A 23961-nucleotide genomic window follows, 5' to 3' on the forward strand; every position below is an offset into this window, starting at 1 on the left:
TTATGGGCCAAGCAGTAATTTAATTAATAAAATTTCTGTGTAGTTATTTTGGAGGTTAAGCTAGCCAGGTGGTGGGACGCAGCCCGCTCTTCCTACAACATTTTATAAGATAAATAAATGAAGCTGTAACTGTAGATAACATGATCCAGATCTCTCGTGATGACTTTGACACACTCTCTACACAAGCTGTGAAACTTCTGGACACTGTAAAATATAAATGTTGGACATGCTACAAATCCACTTCCTATGTATGTTGTTCCTGCCACTGCTGATTCCTCTGTCACTCAGGTAGGCATGTTGTCCTTCTCCTCGGGTAGAAACCCTAAAACAAAAAAACAAACAAAATTTCTGCAGTCGACCAGTGCATTCCCCCCAGCTATGATATCTCACTCGTGTCCATTGCTTGTTTATAGCACAAATCACAGACAGGCAGAGTCCATGAGGATCACCAGCATTAGTGTTATACCAAGTGACTTTTCCATTCTCAGGGTTCCATTTGATGAGCACACCTTTGTTACTCATCCATGTTGAATCATGTAGTGTGTGTAAAAAGCATTTGACAGGTGCTTGCTACCATGTTCACAAGAACTTCAGCCATGAGTAGCATCCCAAGGATGGTTTTCAATTCTACCTTGAAGTACTTTTACATGTGTGAAAGTGGAAGAAAATGCACTTAGTAAATTCTAAAGGTCTTTACTGATGGACATTCACCGTTCCAGTGAAATGGGTCTGTTCAAAATGGATATGCTCACATCCAAGTGCTGTCTTGGGTGCTCTTTGATGATGAGACTTTAGAGAATATTACCAATGCCCCTGGAGTCCATTTCTGTGATAGGAGCAGCTGTGCACACAGCTGTCTGACAAATCCTGTCCAGCAGTTCTGCAGTGGCTTTCTGGTGTTTCAGATCCCTTAGTGGCCATCAGTAGTTCTGTCTGCATCCCACAAGGGCAGTTAGCAGTAAGGAAAGATTTTTAAGTAGTGATAGCAGACAGCATCTACCCCATATGCCATCATCAGGCTAAAGACTTGGAGTAAAGTAACATTAAGTAAAGCTAATGGATTAAAATTCATTGGGATATGGAGTTTATTGGGGACTGGCTATTGCATGTAACACACAACCAACACCAAGGCACACCTCCAGCCCAAGGGTGTGATGTAGGAGGGTCTTCTTTCTGTGAGTTGCTTTCATTGGTTAAATAAAGAGACCTCCTTGGCCATTTGACAGGGCAGAAAATTAGATAGGCGGAGTAGACCAAACAGGATGCTGGGAGAAAGAAGCAGAGTCAGGCAGATGCCATGGAGCCAGACGCTAGGTCAGACATGCTGAATCTTTCCCGGTAAGCCACCACTTCATGGTGCTACACAGATTATTAGAAATGGATTAATCAAGATGTGAGAATTATCCAATAAGATGCTAGAACTAACAGGTCAGGCAGTGTTTAAATGAATACAGTTTCTGTGTAATTATTTTGCGTAAAGCTAGCCAGACAGCCTGGAGCCGGGCGGGATAAAAAAACAACCCACTGCTCCTTAAACAAGGGTTTTTTTTCCCATATCAGTACAGTTCCCTTCACATGACCCAGTCTTTCACCTTTCACAACCACAGCTCACTCAATCACAACAGTTGAACACAGTAGGAGAAAATGCATTCTGAAAACATACAAGTTGTTATATTCAGTGTTGTCTGTCCACATCCAAGGCTGCTCTGATGACCCTCTGTGTAGGCCGATCCAGTGATCAGAAGATCCTTTGTATCTCTTCAGGAAATTCTGTTATAAAACACAGAAAACAAATAAATGTCTCTCAACTTCAGATACCATTGAGTGTCTCCAAACTACAGCTTCTTTTCAGGATGTCAACAGGTTTGAACTTAGAGTAATTGACTTTGGAACCTAAATAATCCTCAGTTCTCAGTGTATATATTTTATAGCCAGAACCCATAGTACACTGACAACTACCCTTCCTTCTGTGGCTGAGAAAGTCCCTTGTTAAATCAGTATTTACAGTTATTAATGGCTGTCACCTTAAGTTTGTAACACCTGCCAATTTGGACAAAGAATTACATGAACATGTATACTTACTTGTGGTATGGGAGGCCCTTCTGTCACTGTGTTGCTTTTATTGGTTAATGAATAAAGAAACTGCTTTGGATCTATAGCAAGGCAGAACTTAGAAAGGCAGGGAAAGCTAGGCTGAATGCTGGGAGAAAGAAGGGTAGAATCAGAGGGAAACCATGGAGCTACTGCCAGAGTCAGATATGCCGAAATTTTGCCGGTAAGCCACTGCCACATGGCAATACACAGATTCATAAAAATGGGTAAAATTAATATGTAAGAGTTAGCCAGTAAGAAGCTAAAGCTAATAGACCAAGCAGTGATTTAAATAATACAGTTTCTGTGTGATTATTTTGGGTTTAAGCTAAGCTGGAAGCCAGGAAGAACAAGCATCCTCCTTATAACAATCATGTTTCTCAGTCAAATGAATGTCTGGCCATGCAGGTTGACTATTAGCATTACAGGAGAGAATGTCTTTGGAGTATCTCAGGGTGACAGTGAGTGTGTAACTATCACAAATGGTACATACTAATATGTGTCCCCCCCTGTCCCCTGTATGCCTAGGGTGAAATCTTTCCTCATGCAGCAGCCTTAAGGTCCCTATCTTAAGGCAGTAAATAGTCAACAGAACAAACAACAAACCAATTTTGATCATTTCTTACCAGCTCCTCTTGACTGTCAAATCGAGCTAGTTGGGCCCCTAATGCCCTGCAGTAGTTCTGGCTGGATGTCCAGTTTTCCATGTCTTCAGAAAAATCAAAACATTTATTTCCAAATCCAATCCAATTTCTTGGGCAAACAGCATAGATATTGTTGCGTGAGATCTGATCTGTCTTTCCTACTTTTGTAATGACAAAATAAAGAGAACTCCTCACTTCTCTGGATTTAACTATGGACAAATACCAGCATGCAAACATGGCATATTCAAACAGGTTTTGATACCAAAACCTTGCTTAAAGACTTTCTGTTATCATATACACATACATTAAATCCATATGAATATATGCTAGCTCTCGTTAGAGGCTGTCAGAATGGCAATTATCAAGAAATCTCACAGAATATATCAGAAGGGACACTTATTTATTGCTGGTGCGAGTATAAACTGATACACCCAGTATGGAGGCTCCTTTAAAAAGTTACAAATAGACTTTTTATGACACAGCTCTGCCACTCTTGGGCATATATAAGAGACCACTACATCATAACACAAAGACTTGTTGTCCATGTACAATAGGAGAAAAATAGACCTGACCTAGACATTAACTGATGAACAGGTAATGAAATTGTAATATCTGAATAAAACAGAAAGTTATTCAGACATAAAGAAAAATGAAGCTTGTAAAAAAGTGGTGGACCTAGAAAGTATAATATTAAACAAGGTCACACAAGCCCAGAAAGAAAGAGACACCATGCACTTCCTCAGATGCTTGTCTCAGCCCATAATGAACAGTGTGGACAGCTGTTGAGTGTGAGCATGGCATAACATGTAGAAAGGAGAACAAGGAAGAGTGATGTAAGGTGATTAGCAAGAACAGGATTCAGCAAAGGGCCCATAAGCCATGAATAGGGCTATAAAGAGCATGGATTTTCTAGTTTCAACTTTGATGTGTTTTTTTTTTCTAGTTTGTGACTAATAAGTATATAAAAATGTAAATAAAGTGAAAGTCTAAATCTTAACCAAAGCTCCATGGCTTCTGAACGGTTATTCTGTGTTCAATAAGATTCATAGGGTTTGGGACGTGCCAAGTGCTTAAGTGGCTATGCTAATGTTCATTTGTGAGTACATCATAACAAAGGGAGTGTGTGTGTGTGTGTGTGTGTGTGTGTGTGTGTGTGTGTGTGTGTGAAACTCTTAAGGCAGCAAAGTTTCAAAGAACCATTTAGAAAAATAACAGGTATTTTTATTTCATAACTTTTCTTTTTTCTACTTTGACAGGTAAGAATGACTACATGACTTGTGAAAGGGCTACTGAGGATATAAATAAATGATTTGATAAGAAATATTAAATACTAGAAATTACACTCACACACTTATTTTTAGTGGAGAGCAATTTGTTGTAGCTGTTCCCAATTCTTATACACACTACCACAAGGCTTTAATGAAAGGAACAAATGCAACAGGCCCTGAGGGTGATTGTTATGTAGAGCCATGTAAAAGTTTAGATTATACATACTAACTCTTGTAGGCAAGTGTTTGTCCATGTTTAGACTTGTATATTATTCATTGACATGGTTAAAGTTGATTTTATAAAACAATATCATGAATCATTACTCCAGATGTGGCAGGAAAGATGTACAAGATTTTATCAAATTATTTAGAATAGTCTAAAACTAGAGGCTCAGCAACAGCATATTTCTGGAACATTCTCTTTAATATTTTCAGACTATAGTTGAAGATGTTAACATAAACCATGGATCATGGTGGTTCTTTACCATCCCCAACCATATTACTCTTCACTGCCCTCATTACCCCTAGCTGCAGCAGTTTCCTTGAGGCTGATACTTGGGATTTTTTTTTCTTCTTGTCCTCTGCAATGAATAGTTTCCCCATGTAGGCATTTGTCTTCCACATCTCTCTAGAGTTTGCTGAATGTCCTCTTCCCAGGGATGCTGAGTCTGGTCTCCTGTGTACACCACAGTCTGTGCTGTTCCTTCACTGCATCTTCCGGCTAGACCCTAAGTTCCCAGAGATCAGGAATTTCCAGTGTGTTTTCTTTCCTGCCCTTCACAGAGGACCTGGCTCACTATGTTCAATAAGTGTAACTGACAGTGTGGATGTGGACAGAATGCTGCAGGATCTGGAGATGTCACTCACCTGACAATGACAAAGTCACAGAAAGTGCAACCACAGCTACGGTGAGGACGATGATCACTGCACAGCAGCAGTGAAGCCTAGGCATGGGGGAGACAATTCTGAGATATTTTTCTTGGAGCTTTTTACCTGAAAAATATTAATATAAGAATTTCAACTTGGAGAATTTCTTAAGAAAAATTAAAGAAACTTAGCAAAAACATCCACTTTACAATCCCCTACAAGTATCTGAAAGAGCAGTGCAAACCCCTTTCAAAGAAGGCCCTGGTCCATAAAGGATGGCCATGGTAGAAAAAAGACTAGAGATGCTAAAAACAGAACTTCTCAGGGGTCTTCTGGTTGTTGAACTGAGGGTGAATCATGAAAGGGCAGAAACCTAAAGGAGTGAGGATCACAGTGAAAAACAACAACAGTCGGCTGGATTTCTCTCCAGAAAGTGCTCTGGTTAGGAATAATGAAAATATTAGGGAGAACTCAGTTTATTTAGACCTATTAACATACTAAGAAAAGAGGAAAATAGAAATATCAATACACAGCAAAATTATGCAAAAATAGGAATTAGAGAAACTTCCTCAACCATATAAAAGTTATCAATTAAAAACAAAACAATAAATTCAACTACACACTGTTTCACTCCCAAGGGTGTAGTTATGAATGCTTTCGCAGCAATCAGGAGCAGGAGTAGGATGTCTGATCTCTGTTCCAGGATGATTTCACAGGAGGTCCACCAAGGATAAAGAAATAGGGTCATGAAGCTGGAACATTCCTCAGGACTTAAGATCACTTGTTGCTCTTCCACAGGACACAGGTTCAATTCCCAGCGCTCACAAGGTAGCTTACAACTGTGCCAACTCCAGTTCTGGGGGACTAATTGTCCTCTATAGGTACCAGGCACTCATGTGATGAACAAACGTGCAGGCAAAAGAGCCATATACATAAAATTAGATTCTTAAAGAAATAAAAGAAGGCTTACACTTCTTGAAAACAGATGAAGTGTTTCTCATCACAGATGACGCACTTCTATCTGCAAAAATTATGACAAATCTACAAAAGACTACTGGATATAAAAAATGAAATTACAAAGCTGCAAGATACAATGTCAGCATGGTAAAGTCAGTTGTATTTTTCTTGTCAAATGGAAATTAAAGTCTAAGACAGCACCATTTACAGTAATGACAAAAACCACAAAATTATAAAGCTAAAAAAGGTTCATAATCAGCACAATATTAACTACATTTAAAGTTATGAAGAAATCAGGGCAGGGCTAGATTGTTGGGTCAGTTGTTAAGAGTACTTGTTGCTCTTGCAGAGGACCTGGGTTTGATTCCAGCACGCATATAGTACCTTACAACCATCTAGAATTCCAGTTTCTGGAATATGACATCCTTTCCTGACCTTGATGTGCACTAGGAATGCATTTGATGCACAGATATTTATGCAGGCAAAACACTCATATGCATAAAATTTTTAACATAAAAAAGGAAATAAATCAATACAGATTTAAACACATAATTGTTCTGAGGTATTTGCTCACACTCACACTCCAAGACTGGCAATAAAGTTTAATATTGAATCAGGGGTGAAGCTAGTGACTAGCTGACCAGAATTAGCCATAGAGACTTTGGAGGACCCAGGATACAAATAGAGAGACACAGGAAGTAGTAGGAAGGGGTTGAGAAAGGTTTGCAAGCCCTTCTGTGTCTGGAAAGGAGAGAGAGAGGTCACTGGACACTTATCTACTGCTTCTCTGATCAATCAGGTTTTTACCCCATTATCTGACTCCTAAGTTTTATTTAATAACAGAACAATATAAGTAAAGGCTTCACATGATAAACTAGAACACTCAATGTTGCTCATGTGTAAACAACTCCTGAACAAGTGTATATATGCAACACAGTATCACTTCCTGGTGGAGGGGGTACTGATTGCCTTCAGAAAAAAAATCATAGCATCAAATTATTAAAAAGTACTTAAGAAAACTAAAAAGAAACTAGAACATTAAAAAATTATTCTGAAGAAGGGTCGAATTCAAAAAGAACACGCTGCCTCATCTCATGACTTATGAGAACAGAAATAAAGACAGCCTGGTGTTAGCAAATGAGTAAACAGAACAATACAGTCGAAAAAAAAAAAGACTCCAGAAATGATATCAAGCACTCATGGTCAACAGATATTTAACAGAGATGTACAGTTTTTAGACAGCGAGAATGTGGCACCGCTCCAGTATCTGCTACTGAAACAACCTGGTATCTGTCTGCTAACAACAAGACTCAAGATGAACTGTAGACCGGAGCACGAAGCTCAATATTGTAAAGTCATTGGATTCTTTACAAAGTGGGGAGAACGTTTGTGAACACGTCTTGGGCAAAAAAATCACTAAATAACAGGAAGTTGATGAATTAGATGCTGATGTAAATGAAGTTGTTTGTCCAGGAAGTCTACAATATGGTGATGTGCCCCCATCCGACCCACATACTCAATGCTGGAATGAAAGCCTGCATTTAAGGTTTAAGAAGAAAAAAAAAAGAAACATTTATGTGCATATTTGTAGCAGCATTAAAGATCACTGTAAAAAAAAAATGGAACATTTGCAATCACTCAAATGTCCCCAAGCTGATGACAAGGCAAACGCACCCTCTCTACACAAGAGACAAGTTGGACCACAAGTCTGCACTTGCCTAGTTCTTATACCACTTTACCAGGGCAAATGTCCCCAAGGCTTCTGACTCAAAATGTTCCTATACTAATCAGTAGGCTTAAGCAAGATTACAGGCAGTGAGCCACATAAAATAGTTTCCTTCTGATTAACTTTAAAAAAAAGACACCTAACCGTTACCGGAACACCCCAATTGCCACAACCCTCTTCCTCCTCTCACTTCTCCACAAGTTTCCTGCCAGCTTTTCACAACTTCTTTGTATAACATTTGACTATGGGGTGCTTGCATGCTTCTGAATTCAGAGTGCTGTTTCTGTATCAGTGGTGCTGTGGATACAGTCTCTTAGAATCTCACCAGCAGTGGATCTGACATGCTATTGATAGGCACAGCATTGACTGAAGAGCAGAATGGAATGCTGAGACAATGTGAAAGAAGACAAGTGTGAAGTCTCTGCTTCAGGGATCCATTTTATGGCATTCTGGAAAAGTAAGTGTGTAAGGGCTGGGGACAGGGGTACAAAGAGTCTGCCAACTGGGAATGGAGAAGTTTGAGTAGGGGTGGGTGAAGGGGGTCTATATGTCCTTTATAAGCTATTGTTTAAGATTGATTTTATGTGTGTTACTGTTTTGTTTGGACTTATGATGCATGTATGTGTGCTACATACATTCCTAGGGTTAGGGGGCCTATTAAATATGTGTTGGATCCCTGAAATAGGAGTTAGGTGTATGTATGTGAGCCACCATATTGGTGTTTAGAATCAAACCCAGTCTTCTACAAGAGAAATAAATGCTCTTAATGGTTGAGTCAAGTCTCCAACCCTATATATGTTGATAAAAAATGCATGATTCGTGATTAGATGCTTTCAAAATCTATGAGAATTTATAACAAATGAATTAATTTTACTGAATGAAAATTAAACTTTTACAAAATTCCCACTGAGTTTGAACATTGCATTTTGCTTATTTTCACACATCTAAAAATATCAGGAACCCTCTATCCCATTAATAGCATAGAAGGACATGTAGGACTGGAAAGCTTTAAGCACTAAACTTTGGCCTTTGGATTCTGGGTCCACACAAAACTCTCCCTTTTCGTTCTTTCCAGTCATACAAAAATATAGAAAGTAGTACAATAATTTTCATGTGCTCATTCCAGCTCCAGCACTTCTCAGCCTGTGAGCAATCTGGTTCCCCCTGGCTTCTCCTCCTAGCTCCTCACACCCCCTATAGAAAGGAAATCTTGGGAGATTTCTAGACTCCTTCACATTTTGAATATATAGGCTTCCTTGTTATTTCTAGTTTTGTATCATGCTTTTAAAAAAAATCTTTCCAAATCCAAAAAAATAATACAAACTCCTGTCTGATTTTAGCTAGTGTTCTCTGTCTGACAAGGAGTACTAGGCTTTTAATGCCTGACTAACATCTCTCAACATGTCACCCATGTACACCCACGTTGTCACCAAAGATAGCTGCCCCATCCTCTCTTATTGGTGCATAGAATTCCATTATATATGGGAGATGATAAGTTTTAGAATTCCACATTTGGGTATCTTCTGCCACCAATACAAAAGTCAATCAAGACAAATAATAAGTGCAGGTTTAAATTGAGCATAATAAGGCACCTCCCTGCTCTTGGGAAGGCAGGGGAGAAAGCATCTGAGAGTGTGGTGACCATAGGCATGGTATTGAGCAACCCCAGAAAGGGACTGACATTTGGTGGGCTCTCTTAAAGGCAGGGCTGCTGATTGGCGGGCTTTCTGAGGGGACTGGGCCTTGAATTGGAGGAGCAAGACCAGAGTGTGGATGGGTCCCCAACTGGAGATCCCCAACAGGAATATGGATCACAATTTGCCCAATTTAGTCACTGATAAATGTAGGTGGGTTCCAAGTACTGGTTTTTGTGAACAGTGTTTGTAGTCAGACACTGCTTGTTCATTTCTGGGCCTCCCAGACCCAAAATAATCACACAGAAACTGTATTGATTCTAATACTGTGTTACTGTTGGGATTCAGTCATTATGCTGGCCCTTGTCATCTGGCAGGATGAACCCAGGTAGTACCCTGGCCAGCCCAGGTTCCAATGGCTGTTATGTCACTACATAGTCTATATTCAGTTGCTATCTCTTTAAGAGACAAGCTCTGCCAACTCTCAATCTCTTTCCAGCACAGACTGCATGGAGTATTTGTCTCCCATGAGGCCTCTGACTCTCACCTGCCTCCTGGCCCCTTGGTCCACCATGGTCTCTCTCCCACCATTTTACAACACTTACAATAATACACAATCAAGTACAAATATCTCTTGGGGAGGTAGAGAGGAAGTAGACAATATTTTCAATAAAGTGGTGTCAGATCTGGTGTTAAAAGGCATAGTGGGATGAGTACAGCTCACAATAACATACAGTGCTACTAAAAGTAGATGAGGAGTTTAATATATTCACCTTGAAGAAATTTTCCTGTTGTGATCTCTCTGCCAACGCAAAAATCCCAATAAGCCAAATCACGACAGCCAAATTAAAAAATATCCATGTTTAATAGGATTCCTGCGCTCTAGGGTGGCTCCGAGGGTGAACCAGGAACAGGAGGAAGGAAATAGACCACAAGGGAAAGGTCTGGGAAAGCAGTTTAAGTAGATTGGGGAAGTGATCAAGATTTTGGCTGGCTGTCTTGACCCTCCTCCGGGGAGGGGTCAAAGCTTGGCGGGTACAGGGATGGGACCTCCAAAGAGGGAGACCAGAGACAGGGACTTACATTCACCAAAATAAAGCAAGGTGATTGTTTATTTTAATGGGTCAATCAAAAAACACATCCTGTTCGACATTGAGCTGTGAGCTGTTCCATCTGGTTCACCAGCAGGGGGCCCCACTGGCAGGAGAAAGAGCTTGCCAGACCTTTGTTTTAAGCAGCCCTAGGTTTTGTCTCAGGTCTGGAAGGTGATGAAGAAACCACCATCTTGGAAGTTCACCATCTTTATTGCTTAGTCATGGGCTCTCTTAAGACCTTCACGGAATTTATCTAGCCCCTATTCCCTCAGAAATGCTTGGTTTAGCTGAGAAACAGTAGTATTGTTCATGAGCTTTCTCTTTTGGTATTAGTCAGAGGAGGTGAAAGCGTCAGGGAGGCTGCAGTGAGTTCGAGAGAGCTGGGTCCCCAACTTTCACCTAAGTCAGCTGCTTTACGAACTGGTCACTGCCGTGAGAACTTGGCTGCCATTTTCAGCCCATAGACAAGTCTGGAGATGGAAGGAAATCTTTACTTTTTAATGTTCCCCAGCACATCAGGTGCTCTGGCTTACCATGAGGAATATGTGACTCGGTGGCCCCTAAGTGCCGCAACTCTTAAAGTCAGGGCAACAGAGGACATACCTGCTGCTCTACCAAAGGAGAGGTCTAGCTGGGTGCGGACGCAGAGTACTTTAGGTGCGCACTGGATGGCACGGGATAGAAGGCTTTCCTCTTCAGTTTGTCCCCCACCACCCAGAGCAGTATTCCACCACAGCAGGGGCCTGTCCACCTAGAGGAATTTAGCCTGATCTCCTGAGGCTGCCTTTAGATATTTGAGCTAACAATGATTGTGAACTCTGTTTTTCAAGAAGTATTCTATTCCTAAGCAAAAATATTAAAGTAGGAGTATAGTCATGTCTCAGCAATGAAGAACATTTGCTACTCTTGTAGAGAGAGGACTCGGTTCATTTTCAACACCCACCCAGTGGCTCACAATTGCCTAAGTCCAGGTCCAGGGGATTCAACACCTTCTTCTGATATCTGTGGGCGGCAGGCATACATGTGGTGCACAGACAAGCAGGCAAAACACACATACACATAAAATGAATTTTAAAAGCTTTAAACTAAAGGGAAAGAGATTTAAAGAATGAAATATAAACATTTTCCAAAATGAGAGAATACGGTTTTAAAATAGCAATCTCCAATGTCCTTTTCCCATCATTTACCATAAACTGAAACTGTAGATGGATTTAGAGGTGGGATCAATCTTCCATCCCCGACCTACTGAAAATGCTGGGATGCAGCACTAGGTAAAGTAGAACAGAGATTGTTCCCTGATGCCATGGAATCATTTAGGACCTGAAGGAGTATACCTGTGTGCTAAGGGAAGGGGAGAATTTCTGACAGCCTGGAGGTTATGGATGAAAAAGCACACAGTGTGTGTGTGGGGGGGGATCTACTACGGGAGTCCAGAAAAGAAGGTGGAGGGGAGGTGTGAGCAGGGGCACTTTAGGGGCACTGGATGGCAGCGACATGCCTGAGCATGCCCAGGTTTCTCCAGCCAGTCCTCTAGGAATCCGGACACCTACTTTGCTTTACAAACTCAGAAGAGCTGTTTATCTCTCCCTGCAGCAGCAGGTATCTCTCCATCAAGTATGAGTGGCTGGGCCAGGAGGCTGTAAATGTCAGTCAGACTATGGGGAAATGTAATCTGATGGGCAGCTTGTTGAACCTTAACACCTACCATGCAGGGCTACAGTTCTTTTAATCACAGTGAGCAAGGCAGCCTCATTGGCTACTTCAGTCAAAACAGGCACTCTGTGCCTCACTCTGGCGGGAGTTTAAAGAGTGCAGGTTCAACAAGTTCGCTGTTGGTTGCTCTTCCCCAAACATATTTAAGTAACATTCGCCATAACAGAATACAGACTTGCACGGGTGTGTTTCTACACAACCCAGGGTTCCCCACCCGCTGCCTCAACCCATCTGGAGAGACTCCTGTGGCAGGCTAAAGAGAGGAAGATTCCACTCCCTTGGTAAAGTTCCCCTTTCTCCCTTTAATTTAGTTAACGATTCATTAAATACGTACGGTTTTCTTCCACGCGATCCGGGGAGGTGGACTCCGCAGTTGACATTTTTATGAAGGCTATATACCACCTATTGTCTTGATGAAGCAAAGAGACTCGGATGAATGAGATGGACATCTGAAAACAGACCAAGAAAGCATGTGGGCGTGGTTAAGTAAGCTCTGCCCAGCTGGTCTGTGGTTTGTCTGTTGCCTGGTGAATCATCCTGAGTATTCACCCCTTTGACATTAAAAAAAAAAAAGCATAAAATCTGATTCTTGTAGGAATTACAAATTTGGAGAGGGACTCTGCAGGAAATGTGTACAGTAAATGAAATGTGTACTGCAAAGGAAATAAAGGGAACTTAGATTTTTAGATGTTTTAGATTTTGATAGCACAAAATGCTGTTAAGTTAGAGCAACTTCACACACTTTTCTCTGCTGCCAAGGTAGGATGACAGGGGGTGTTTCACTGTCCTGGGCAAATCAAACTAAAAGCAAAACAAACTGCAGAAGGGTGAGATGTAATTGCCAGTCTCTTTTCAAGCCTTGTGAAAAGGGAAGTTTCTGGAAAGCAGCAGCACCTTCCACAGACCCTTCTACAAGGCTGTTTGCACTTGAGTGACCAGAGAGGATGTGCAACCCTATGAGTTCAGAGCCACCTTTTGCCCTCTTTTAAAAAATGTATATTGGGGAGGGGAGAGGAGGGAAGAGAAGCAGAGAAAAATATATAGCTCAATAAACTCAATTTTAAAAAAAGAATAAAAAACATTTACTCCATCATATGGGAAAATCTAAAAAACTAAATGTATATTATCTTATGCATATTTGTGTTTTTCTGAACATATGTATGTACACCTGTGAATGCCTGGTACTCCTGGAGGCCAAAGAGAGCATCAGGTCTCTGAAAATGAGCCCTCCTTCAATAGAGCCCTCTCAATATTAACTTATTGCTCTTCTCTGTCTCTCACCTTTATGACCATCAGGGTACTCAAAAGACTAGCTTTCCTCGCAATATATTAACAGACAGCTCCCACAAAACCAAAGGCTAAGAGCATCATAGGGTTCCATCTGACCCCTTTAGCAAACGACCCCCCCCCCCCAACTTTGCTTTAACTGCCACTCTGGTATTTCTACCAATGTGCTTGAAAAGTGTCTTCACGTGTGACTTCCACTGTTGTGTGACTGTAAAGACTCCATTGCCACCTCAGAAAATGGAATTTGGGGAAATCTAAATCTGTGTTCACTCATTTTGTCTCCAGAGTAAACTCATACCTCCTCTGAGGTGAGAGTTGTGTTTCCACACACAATGGAAGTGACTTTCTGGGAATCAGCAGGCTGAGACAGCTGTATTGGACTAGGCATGAAGGTTGAGCACATTTAGAGTGGCTGGTGTGTGTGTGTGTGCGTGTGTGTGTGGCTACCAGAAAGTTACAACTGTGTTTATGGATTGATCCGGAACAGATGAGTTATTTTCATTGCCAGGCATACTGTTTCTGCAGATGGAACTGAACAGTCACTCTAGGGCTAAAGAATTCTTTATGACTTGGGACACACAGCCCATTGCATCCTGACTCAATTCCTCAAAATATCCCAACTCTAGAAGGGTAAAAAAGAAAATGGAAGAAAGGAGTTGACATTTGAGAGACTGCTGGTGGATCCCAAAGGTGGAATGGGCATTTTGAGAGGCTTCCAGGATAGATAAAAGCTGCTAGTCTGGGGGTATGGAGAGTCCAGTGTTGCTCTGGGCAGGAAAATCAAGGAGTCTTTGTTGGAGGAAGTTAATGAGAAGTTAAAAAGTCAAGGACCACACAAGAAAGTTAGCACAATTATTACAATTAGGCCTGCCAAGGGGACTACTGACAGTCCCCAAGCAGAGAGAGGGCCTTCCAGAAAGTATTATCTACTCTATCTCTTGTGTTTCTTTCTAGTAATTGTCTAGCATTTCTCCTTACTAGGTCAGGTTCACTCACATCAAAACAGCATTCCTTGCCTAGGAAGAACAGATGCACACTCTTTCTGCAGTTCTTAAGTCCAACCCCTGTGGTTTTGGAGGACCACCACAGCCAGGGAATCTCTGAGTTTGTAGCATGGCTGTGCTTTGTTGTACCAGGGTCATTACTTCCTTTATATAGTTGCTCAGTTGGCTGTGCTGTACCTCTTGGAGTCCTGTGGCTGCGCCAATGGTAGTAGCCCCTCTAGGGCCTTCTCCAGCAGTATGGAAGTAGAATGAGGCTTCTGTTTTTCCTAAAATGATGAACAAGATATTAATAGGTTTCCCAAGCCGGGAGAACACCGGAGTCTGGAGCGAGGAAGACTGTAACACGTTTCCCTCTAGGGTACCTAGTGTAAGAGCAGTCCTGGCATTCAAAGTACGTCCCATTTGATGCCCTTGCCTTGAGAGCCAAGTGGACATAATTTGTTTCTGGTCCTATGCCATCGGCCTCTCTGATTATCTGAACCAGGGGTCTGGCTAAGTGGTAATTTGTTGACTAGTCGGTTTGTGTTAAGGTAGATATGCCTACTCTGTATATTTCATTCGACTCCACTAGCCTTTCTAGAAATCAACAGTTAATGGAAGAGACGAGGAGACAACTTCAGATAGAAGAGCGAAGCTTGATTAGAACAGGGAATGCAGGTAAATTAGGAGAGCAGCTTGTGGGTGGTGGTTGTGGGGGAGGAGTGCATAGGCTTACTAAGGGCAGATTAAAGGAGTCAAAAAAGGAAGCAAAAAAGAAGCAAGTCTGACCTTCACTGAGGAATGTGTTTATATTGGTGGAAATGTGGGGAAGAAGTCATATCATATGGAAGGCCAACACAGTCCTGCTCTTCTGACTTCCTCCCAGGGTTCAGTTAGGTTACCTCAGCATAGGGAAAGGGGTCTTTGGTTAGCTCTGATCTCAGGGGGAAAACTCTTTATTGTTTTGCTTTAATTCTAATATTTTTGATCTAATTGTCTATAATTTCTTAGCTCTAATTCTGTCTAAATTTTAAGTCCAATTCAAATTCTCTGTTACAAATCTCTGTTCCAATTCATTCTTGTTCTAAATACTCTACCTTTTTCTTCTCTTTTTTTCCATCTTCATCTTCATTTTCCTTAATTCTTTGCACTTCCAATCTTATTTCTTCCCTATCTTATTTCTTATACTGTTAAAAAAAATCCCAATCATATATCTATATATAATAAAACCATTCAGTAGCAACTTGGTAGAAAAGAAAAACAAAACTACAAGGAAAATTAGCAGGGACACAGGCATTTTTAGAAAATATACAGCAAATCTTATCAGCTAGTTTGTAGCTAATCACAGCTTCTGTTGTGGGTATGTTTCCACCGTCTCTTAAAGGGCTCCCTACAGGTTCCAGAAGGAGAAAACTAAACCATGGAAAGATCTAAGGAAAAGGCAAAGAATACAAGCATTATTTTACAATTCTTAAGTGTGATTAATAATATCTGGACATGGTTAGTCAGTTAGGTGCTGTTTTTTTGACACCTGTAATACCACCCTAATTTGTCATGAATCTTTAAAATGCTTAGATTTAGCAAGGCCAGACACCTGCAGTTCCGCTCTGTGATAGTCCTCCTGTGATTACTCCACAAGTTCTCACATCTGGACAAATCATAGTATGAGGGAGTTGGAGAATGGACTTCTACGTTTTATATTATTGCAGTGTGAGATAAAAGGTTTGACTTTTATTTTATTTGTTAGAACACACAGTTTAGGGAAAAAGTCATCGTTGTTGTTAGGCTGCAACTGCCATGGAGAGAAATAAACCACAGAACTCAACAACCCACCTCTCCCCGCACCCCTGTCTGAGTTTATTAGTAAAGGGCAGGGGCAAGGGGAAGGAAGTATGGCTACCCAGAAAGAGGACCCAGAGCCAGTGAACAGGCAGGCGGAGCTTGTTTAAAAGGAAAACTTGCACATGCGTACAGAGACTTAATTAAGCAGCCGCACAATGCATAACATAGTCACGCAATGCATAACGTAGCTACGCAACGCATAATGTGGCCATGCAATGCATGACATAGCCACGCAACACATGACATTTCATGACATTACATGACTTGGTGACCTATGGTCGCAGGGCCCCTGGGATGACTGGGTGATGAATGCCTGTGGACTGGGAGGGAGGGGGTACGGAGGGACAGTGTCAGTATAATGCTGGAATCCTAACAGTCATCCTACTAACTGCACACAGGAAAATTATGCCCAGCATATGAGGAATACACTTTAGGGGAGCATGTTATCACACAAGAGAATCTGCAGTTAGAGACAGCCAGTTATTCAAAAGGCAGTATTTTTAACAGGCCGTGCCTATGTGAGATTAACCTCCATCAAGTTAACCTCTTCTTACAGGCTGGACTTAAAAATGTCAGCAGATCCACTGACATGCAGATCCCTTTAACCCCACTCTCTCACATGGAATCACATCTCACTTGCATGGAAGGATGGACCATGCATTCCATGCCATGTGGGTAGATGAGCAAATGTGGAGGAGACAAAATTCCCACTGGAAGAAACTGGCTGCAACCTTTCTAGGGACAGAAAAGACATCCATAGCCCAGAAGCCGAGACTTATTGTCCAGTGCCTTGTGTGTGGTGACAGCTGTGGGAAGCAGTGTCTTGAGTGGACAAGACTGGCTCTGGAGATGGTGTTGTTGTTGTTGGAGCAGAGGTAGGACATGACAGGGTAGTCTGTTGGGACATTGGTCAGCCTGTTTTTGAGAAAAGAATCATTTGTCTTTTTTGCTGAAGCCTGCAGTGGGCAAGGGCTGCTTAGGAAGAATTGCTTCGTTTCTGTATGAAAAGGGAGTTCATTATTGATATTTCCTTTTGCTTAGGAAACCCCTTTCTCTCCAGATTAAGGTGTTGCATGTGTTATGCTGCAGATGTATTTGAAACCAGTGTATATGTTGACTCTTAAGACTGGAAGCAAGTGTAAGACTGGAAGCCCAGGTAGGAAGAGTTAGTTCTGCCATTGGGAAGCTGTGTGGAGGGTAGGAATTTTGCTTCTGCTAAGTGTGGGCTTGTAAGTGGGGTTCTGCCAGTGCCCATGTCAGAGGAGCTACAGTCAGCAAGGGAGTTTAGGGAGTTCAATTGACCGAACAGCAAAGCTAAAGCCTGGAGAGGGAGTTCCGCTCTCATCAACTGGCCTCAAGCATTCCAACACCTAGTGGCCATCCTCAACCAGTGAGTGGCCCAATTTTGGGGTGCAGGACTCCGGGACGCAAGGGTCAAGCGCGGGCCCAAGACGCGCATCTTCGGCCGACCTCGCCTCCTGAGGTCCACGTCCAGCAGTCCGTAGCTCAGTCCCAGGAACCGGCCTCAGCCTCCTCTGCTACTTCCCATTGTCCCACCCTCCGAAATAACCACAAGAACTGCCCAAACTTCCCCTTCTGCCTGCACAAGCGGACACGCTACGTGCTGACGTCATCACGCCGGAAATGTCTCGCCACACCCGCAGCCTCCAGCTGCCATCTTTGGTGTGGCTGGACAAGCGGAAAGCTGGGGAGAAGCAGAAGTGTAAGTCGTTATTCACAGGTGAGAAATGCTGAGGAAGGAATTCATTGAGGGCGTCTGAAAGTCAAAAGAGAGCAAACTGCCAGAGAACAGATATCCACAGTAAGCATAGCGGCTACCGTGTGCCTAGCGTAGGGGGCGGAGCTTCCTGTAGACTATGCGGAGCTTTCCCGTAGTTACTTCTCATTTATTGGTTGCCTTGAGGGAGAATAAGAGGGGCAATTGGTGGGAGTGGAGATCAGTCATCCGCTAGTCCCGCCTCCACGAGCCTCACTTGTTCTGTCAAGCTACATCCTTTTAAGGACTCTGGTCTCTGCCGTGACGTCATATAGTCACCATTACACCCTGCAAGTCTTCACCACTCCTGAGGTGTGGCATAGCCAAGGGAGAGGATGAGATTAAGGATGCCAGGGCCTGTGGCGGAGCTTCCGCCCGAACAAAAGCCTTGACTGTTAAGTGAGATTTTTGTCACGCATTGGGGTCATTTCAAAGGCCCTGTTATTTGTCAACTTTACAGTTCAGTGTTCTCAGCCTTAGAAGATCGCTTTTTGGTAAAATGGGAGGGGGAAAAAAACATAAAAATATGAACCTGGATAGAGTCACTGCAGTCGAGTTCCTCAGCTGAAAGCCTCAGTGCAGGCCCTGCCGAGCTCTCCAGAAGGAAGTCCCCTGAACAAACCCAGGTGATAGAACTTGTAGAACAGTCAGAAAGAGTGGCATGTAGCCAGCCCCTGCACGACTAAGGTGATTTCAACAAACAAAATAGGACGAGAGAATATTCCAGTCCCAACAAATTTGCAAGGTCTGGCTTACAGTTTGTTTTGACCATTACGAGTTGCACGTTTACTACATGTGATATCTTTTTCTTACTTGGAGAAGAGTGAAAGTACCATAAGGAGGAAGTGAGGAGGATTAGAATTCTCAAGGTTTGTACCAATAGAAAGATCAGCAAACCAAAAATAATTTTTGGGCAGTGTGGACCACGGACAGACTTTACATCTTTCTTCCATTACCTTGAAATGAAATAGAGTTAATTCAGGGCTGCCTTCTTCCTTTTTTTTCCCTTCTACCAAGAAAGAGATCTAACAGTCTTGTGGTGAAATTTTAGGATGCTGGCTCTAAATTATCGTCAGATGTCATCGCTGTACATTATTCATGTGTTCTTGTTTACCTCCTCATACATGCGCCTTAGTGACTTAGTGGAACCAGAACCTGCTCTATACATCAGAACATTTATTTCTCCTGCTCTCTCCCTGTGGCCTGATAGAGGTTACAATACCGTGATTTTAATGAGCAAGGAACCAAGAAATTGCATACTTGAGGTCTCAAGCCCAAGCTTCAGTCTCTTTTTCAGCTTCTAGAGCATCTTCCATGTGAGTATTGTCGTAATTAACCAGAGACCACAGTGTGCTTATGGGGTTTTTTTTGCTTGTTTGTTTGTTTTTTGGTGTAGTATGAAGTTTTTGTAGTGAACAGTAGACAGCTTAAGTGAATTCATAATAAGCAATTATAAATCATAAAGTGTCATAGAGGAAAGGTGAACTGTGATAGCAAATAGGGAGACCAGCTATATAAAGATGGCTTTAAATAAGGGAGTTTTAAGTGTTTTTGAAACTATTAATAAAATTATGGTTTTATTCCACTAAATAAAAATCATGGCTTTGGTGTGAAGATGCTATGTAACTCATTCTGGGCTTCTAATAAAAACACATACGTTGTGATCTTTTTTGGTTTCATTTTTTTGGTTGATCGTTTTTTCAATACAGGGTTTCTCTGTGTAACAGTCCTAGCTCTTACAGATTACTGGGCACATGGGCGACAAGGATGGCCCCGAAAGGAACTTGGACAGGCAGGTCCCAAGTTGTTTACCCTTAGACCCTATTCGACACAGAAGTCAGGCAAGGTGACAAGAGCACATGAACAGCTCATGGACAATAGGGTAAATGAAGGACACCTGAGCGCATGATTAAATGATTGTTTAAAATGATTGTTTGGCTCCTCTTACACACACACACATGAAAGATTCTGCGAGTTTTTTGCTTTAAATGATGCTTGTTGCTCAATAATAAATGAGTTCCTGCTTGACTTGACTCTGCTTCATTTGACTGTTTCCAGAATTAAGGGAGGCTGGGGAAAGGGCCAGCAAGCAGTGCACTTACCTTTCCTAGGACCCAGTCTGTCTTCATTTGGATGGACTAAGACCCTGCAGTAGATCAGGCTGGTCTCAAACTCTGCCTGTTTCTGCGTCCCAAGTGCTGGGATTAACCGTGTGCACCACCACCACATGGCTATAATTTCTGATCTTAATGTGATTTCTTCTTATGAATGATTTAAATTTGTTTTTGAAAAATATGTAATTTTTGATTATGAGGTAATCTCTTCTTTCTTAGAAAGTTTTAGGGGAGCTGGAGGCATGACTCAGGTTAAGAGCACAGGCTGTTCTTCCAGAAGTCCTGAATTCAATTCCCAGCAACTGTACCTCACAACCATCTATAATAGGAACTGATGTTCTCTTCTGGCATACATGCAGACAGAGCATGCATCTGAAGTGAAGAAAAGGCATGCTAACAGATTATCAACCACAGGAAAGGTGTGAACATTTGCCTGGATGTTTTTCTGGAAATCCTGGACTAGGTGATAAGCACACTTGGGCTTACTAACACCTACTTGGGGCATTATGGAGAGAGCTAGTGAGAGTGTCAAAGGACTGCTTGCAGAGATCAGGGAAGCAATCAAGCTCAGCCATGGAAATCTATTAGCATGGGGGTTTAAAGTCTTCAGGAGATGGAGATTGTTAAGTGAATCAAAGGAAGCAGGTTTAGGATTTATGTCAGCATCCAAGGAAAGATATAAGAGAAACCCTGTGTTTAAAAAAAATGAAAGAAGGTAAGGAAAGGAGGGGCCCCTGCAGGTGTCAAACAGGGAAGGGAATCTCATGAAGAGATAAAAAAGAAAACCCATGCAGATTGACTTCATCAGTCTGGATCAGACTTCATTTCCGTGAGTCTAATAACAGGTGGTTTATTCCCAATGCATGTAAGCCCAGTATAGTTTAGAAAAGAGCATCCTGGTGTGATAAAATCCCTACTGCACACGGAAGCATAATTACATTGAGATTCAACTCAGGGTACATGTCATTTCTTCCAAGGAGAAGGGTTCTAGAGATAGGCTACCTGTAGTAGCATAAGGGCCTAAGGGACTGCCCTGGTCTCACTTATAAAGGTGGTGTAGAAATCATTTGGGCTGTTAGCCACCTATGGTCTTGGTTGTGGGAGTTTGGTGGAGCCTCTGGCTATCAGGGTCATTTAGATTGCTAGCCACCTCCAGTCTTTTTTGTAAGAGCTTGATATGACCTGACCCAACATATAACACAGATCACCAGGTTGTTAATCACTTCCAATTGTCAGCTTTCTGGATGAAAGAACAAGATTTTCATATTTTCTCATTGGAAAGACAATCCTGTATGCTTAATATTCCTGGTTTCTCTGGAGATCTGTGGGCTCAAGGACCTTCCTGTTATGCTCCCAACGAAAAGAGAGACAGACAGACAAAGACAGAGAGACATAGAAACAGAGAGAGAGAGAGAGAGAGAGAGAGAGAGAGAGAGAGAGAGAGAGAGAGAGAAGATATAAGAAGGGGAGGAAAAGCTATACTTTCTGACTTAGAAAATTGTTTGTTAAGAGGCAGGATAGAAAAACAGAAACAACTATGGGGACATGTAGTAAGGAGACTGGTTGTTTGTTCCCGGTTGCTTAGCCCTGAAATAATCACACAGAAATGATAGTATTAGCAATACTGTTTGGTTAATAGTGTAAGCATATTTCTGGCTAACTCATATATTAAATTGGCCTATCTCCATTAATCTGAATATCACCACAAGGCTATGACATACCAGGTAAATTTCCAGTTCTGTCTCTGGTCGGGGGAGGGGGAGGAGGGGGTATATGACTTCTTTTTACTAGCCTTGTTTCTCCCAGCATTCAGTTTAGTTTTCCCTGCCTACCTCTATTCTGCCCTGCACAGGCCTAAGATAGTTCTTTATTAACTAATGATATTCATAGCATACAGAGGGGAATCCCACATCTCCTCCCCTTTACTGTTTAAAAAAAAAGATTTTAACTTTAACATAGTAAAATTACATATAATAAAACAAGTGTCAAGCAAGAATTACAGTTACAATATTTGTATCTACTTTACCTTTTATCATAACTAAAAAAAACGATAACTATCTATTCTTCAACTACATCAAAGACTTCAGAAGTATAAAATATTACAAATTATAAAATATTAAAAAGTAAACAGGAAGTATATTGTAAGCAACTTCCAAAACTCTAGAATTGACAGAGACATTTCACTGCCTGTACAGTCACCCAAAGCTCTTCTGAAAGAGAAGAAAAAGGAACAGCTTGCTCTTTTAGACAACAGCAACTAGGCCCACTCCAGTGCAGCTGCTGACAGAGTTCCACTGCCAAGCCTGACTGCTTCCCTGCCAGAAGGGAGGGCACTCCCAATATCTCCAGGTCCTAACAAGAAGGAAATTCATGGTATACCTGAAAGAGACAATCCTACATTAACTATGCATTAAAAGTTAAAGCTAAAGATACAAAGCTTGGTTACTGCCAATGAAAGTAACTCCAGAGTCGTGTAAAGCAGGTCATACCAGAGTCAGTGCATTTGTGTTTGGGAGAAAAAAATGTGTAGTCCAGGCTGACTTCGAAATCAGACACTCCTGCCTCTGCCTCCACAGCATATCCTACCGGACTGGGTCACTAGAACCAGCATGAGCTTTCTTAGCGAGTTTAGTTGTTTAGTAGTTGAAGCTTCCTCTTTATGAAGTGGACTGCTCAAGAATTTCCCACTGTTCTTGCTGAGGAAGCAAAGGCCTGAGCACCCCCTAGTTCCCCTACTAGGAAACACACTCCCCATCCCATGGCCTGCAGACTCCAAGGCCAGGACCACTCCTCTCTCTCTCTCTCTCTCTCTCTCTCTCTCTCTCTCTCTCTCTCTCTCTCTCTCTCTCTCTGCCACACAACCCATGCCTGCAGCACTGTGTGCTTCCTCTTCCTCTGCCCTGGCACCCAGCATTCACAGCAGGAGATCAGTGCTCAGACGAAGGCTGCACACTGCAGTGGCCTTCCACAGGGGTGAATAACAGGTCTCAAAACTCAATCCTCGGGAAACTGCAGGGGCCATGACACTGGGACACTTATCACTGACTTCTAAGTGCTGGACTCCAGGAGAGGACAGCTCAAGTTGGGAAGAGATTTCAATAGGAACACTAATGTGTGAACACTTGTGGTCATTGCCCGGTGAAGGGACAGCAGTGGAACCGAGGATAAGACAGACATGGCTCCAGAATCTTCCAGCAGCTACGCCTCACTCAGAAAGCTGCCCTCACCTCACAGCAAGGCTATCAAATTATGCAGCCATGTGTGGATTAATCCATTGGTGGAGGCTAAGCCCTCATGATCCAGTCACTTCACTGAATGCATCATGACACTGAGTCTTTTTATTAATTATAAATGCTTGGCCTAGCTCAGGTTCCTTCACAGCTAGCTCTTTTAACATAAATTCACATTTTATATATACCTTTTGCCCTGAGGCTTTTTAACCTTTTCTTTCTTTCTAACTATCTTTCACTACTTCTAATTGGATGGAGGATGCTTGACTTCTTGCCCTGGGATTGCATCTCATTCTCTTGTCTTCTTCTCATTTTCCCTTCTGTCTTTTCAACCTAAACCTCCTCCTATTCTTTCTATATCCCAGCCCTGCCTGTTCTTTCTCGTCCTAGCTAATGGCCATTCAGCTTTCTTAGAACAATCAGGTGCCTTAGGCAGGCAATGTGAAACAAATACAACACATCTTTCCATAGCTAAACAAATGCAACATGAACAAAATTAATCCTTGCCGAGCTAAAATATTATCCCACAACAGTTTCTTTCTGAGACTATGAATGGAGTGGTGTGCTCCCAAGATAAGTCAGTTTCACAATGCCATCAAGCAAGATGTTATTTGCCTTGTTTGTGGCAGCCTGGGGCTGAGGGATGGAGTCAGGGAGGTAGAGTACATGGCCTTTTTTCTTCACCAGTGGACCCACATTCCCAGAGGATTTTCTCCTCACCATGATCAAGCAAA

General features: G+C 42.1%; 1 protein-coding gene and 1 long non-coding RNA gene across 3 annotated transcripts in view; one reads left to right on the forward strand and one right to left on the reverse strand.

Annotated features, from left to right (window-relative positions):
• On the reverse strand, positions 1-12485 carry LOC125404244 (C-type lectin domain family 2 member E-like). Of its 2 annotated transcripts, none has more exons than XM_048440087.3 (5): positions 12329-12485; positions 4871-4996; positions 2718-2893; positions 1664-1770; positions 1-322 (listed from the first exon to the last, which is right to left on the reverse strand). In XM_048440087.3, exons 1-5 carry the CDS (start codon positions 12441-12443, stop codon positions 178-180), a joined length of 669 nt encoding a protein of 222 aa, XP_048296044.3. In that variant the 5' UTR covers positions 12444-12485; the 3' UTR covers positions 1-177. The 2 variants fall into 2 exon arrangements, with proteins under 2 accessions (XP_048296044.3, XP_048296043.3); XM_048440086.3 differs by having other exon boundaries at positions 2718-2896.
• Positions 7558-23961, forward strand: part of LOC148122584 (uncharacterized) — a 22604-nt gene continuing 6200 nt past the window's right edge. Inside the window, exon 1 of the long non-coding RNA XR_015737442.1 lies at positions 7558-8010. This is a non-coding gene — a long non-coding RNA (uncharacterized LOC148122584). The remainder of the gene's footprint in view (positions 8011-23961) is intronic.

Source organism: Myodes glareolus, chromosome 3 (genome assembly GCF_982192425.1).
Source record: "Myodes glareolus chromosome 3, mMyoGla1.1, whole genome shotgun sequence".
Lineage (NCBI taxonomy): Eukaryota > Metazoa > Chordata > Mammalia > Rodentia > Cricetidae > Myodes > Myodes glareolus.

Excerpts from the sequence above, each read along its gene's own strand:
- LOC125404244 (XM_048440086.3), bottom strand. The coding sequence starts at position 12,443 with ATGTCCATCTCATTCATCCGAGTCTCTTTGCTTCATCAAGACAATAGG. Across the intron at positions 2,897-4,870 it reads TGTGACTTTGTCATTGTCAG|TAGGAAAGACAGATCAGATC; the intron begins GTGAGTGACATC and ends TCATTACAAAAG. Across the intron at positions 1,771-2,717 it reads TTGACAGTCAAGAGGAGCTG|AATTTCCTGAAGAGATACAA; the intron begins GTAAGAAATGAT and ends GTTTTATAACAG.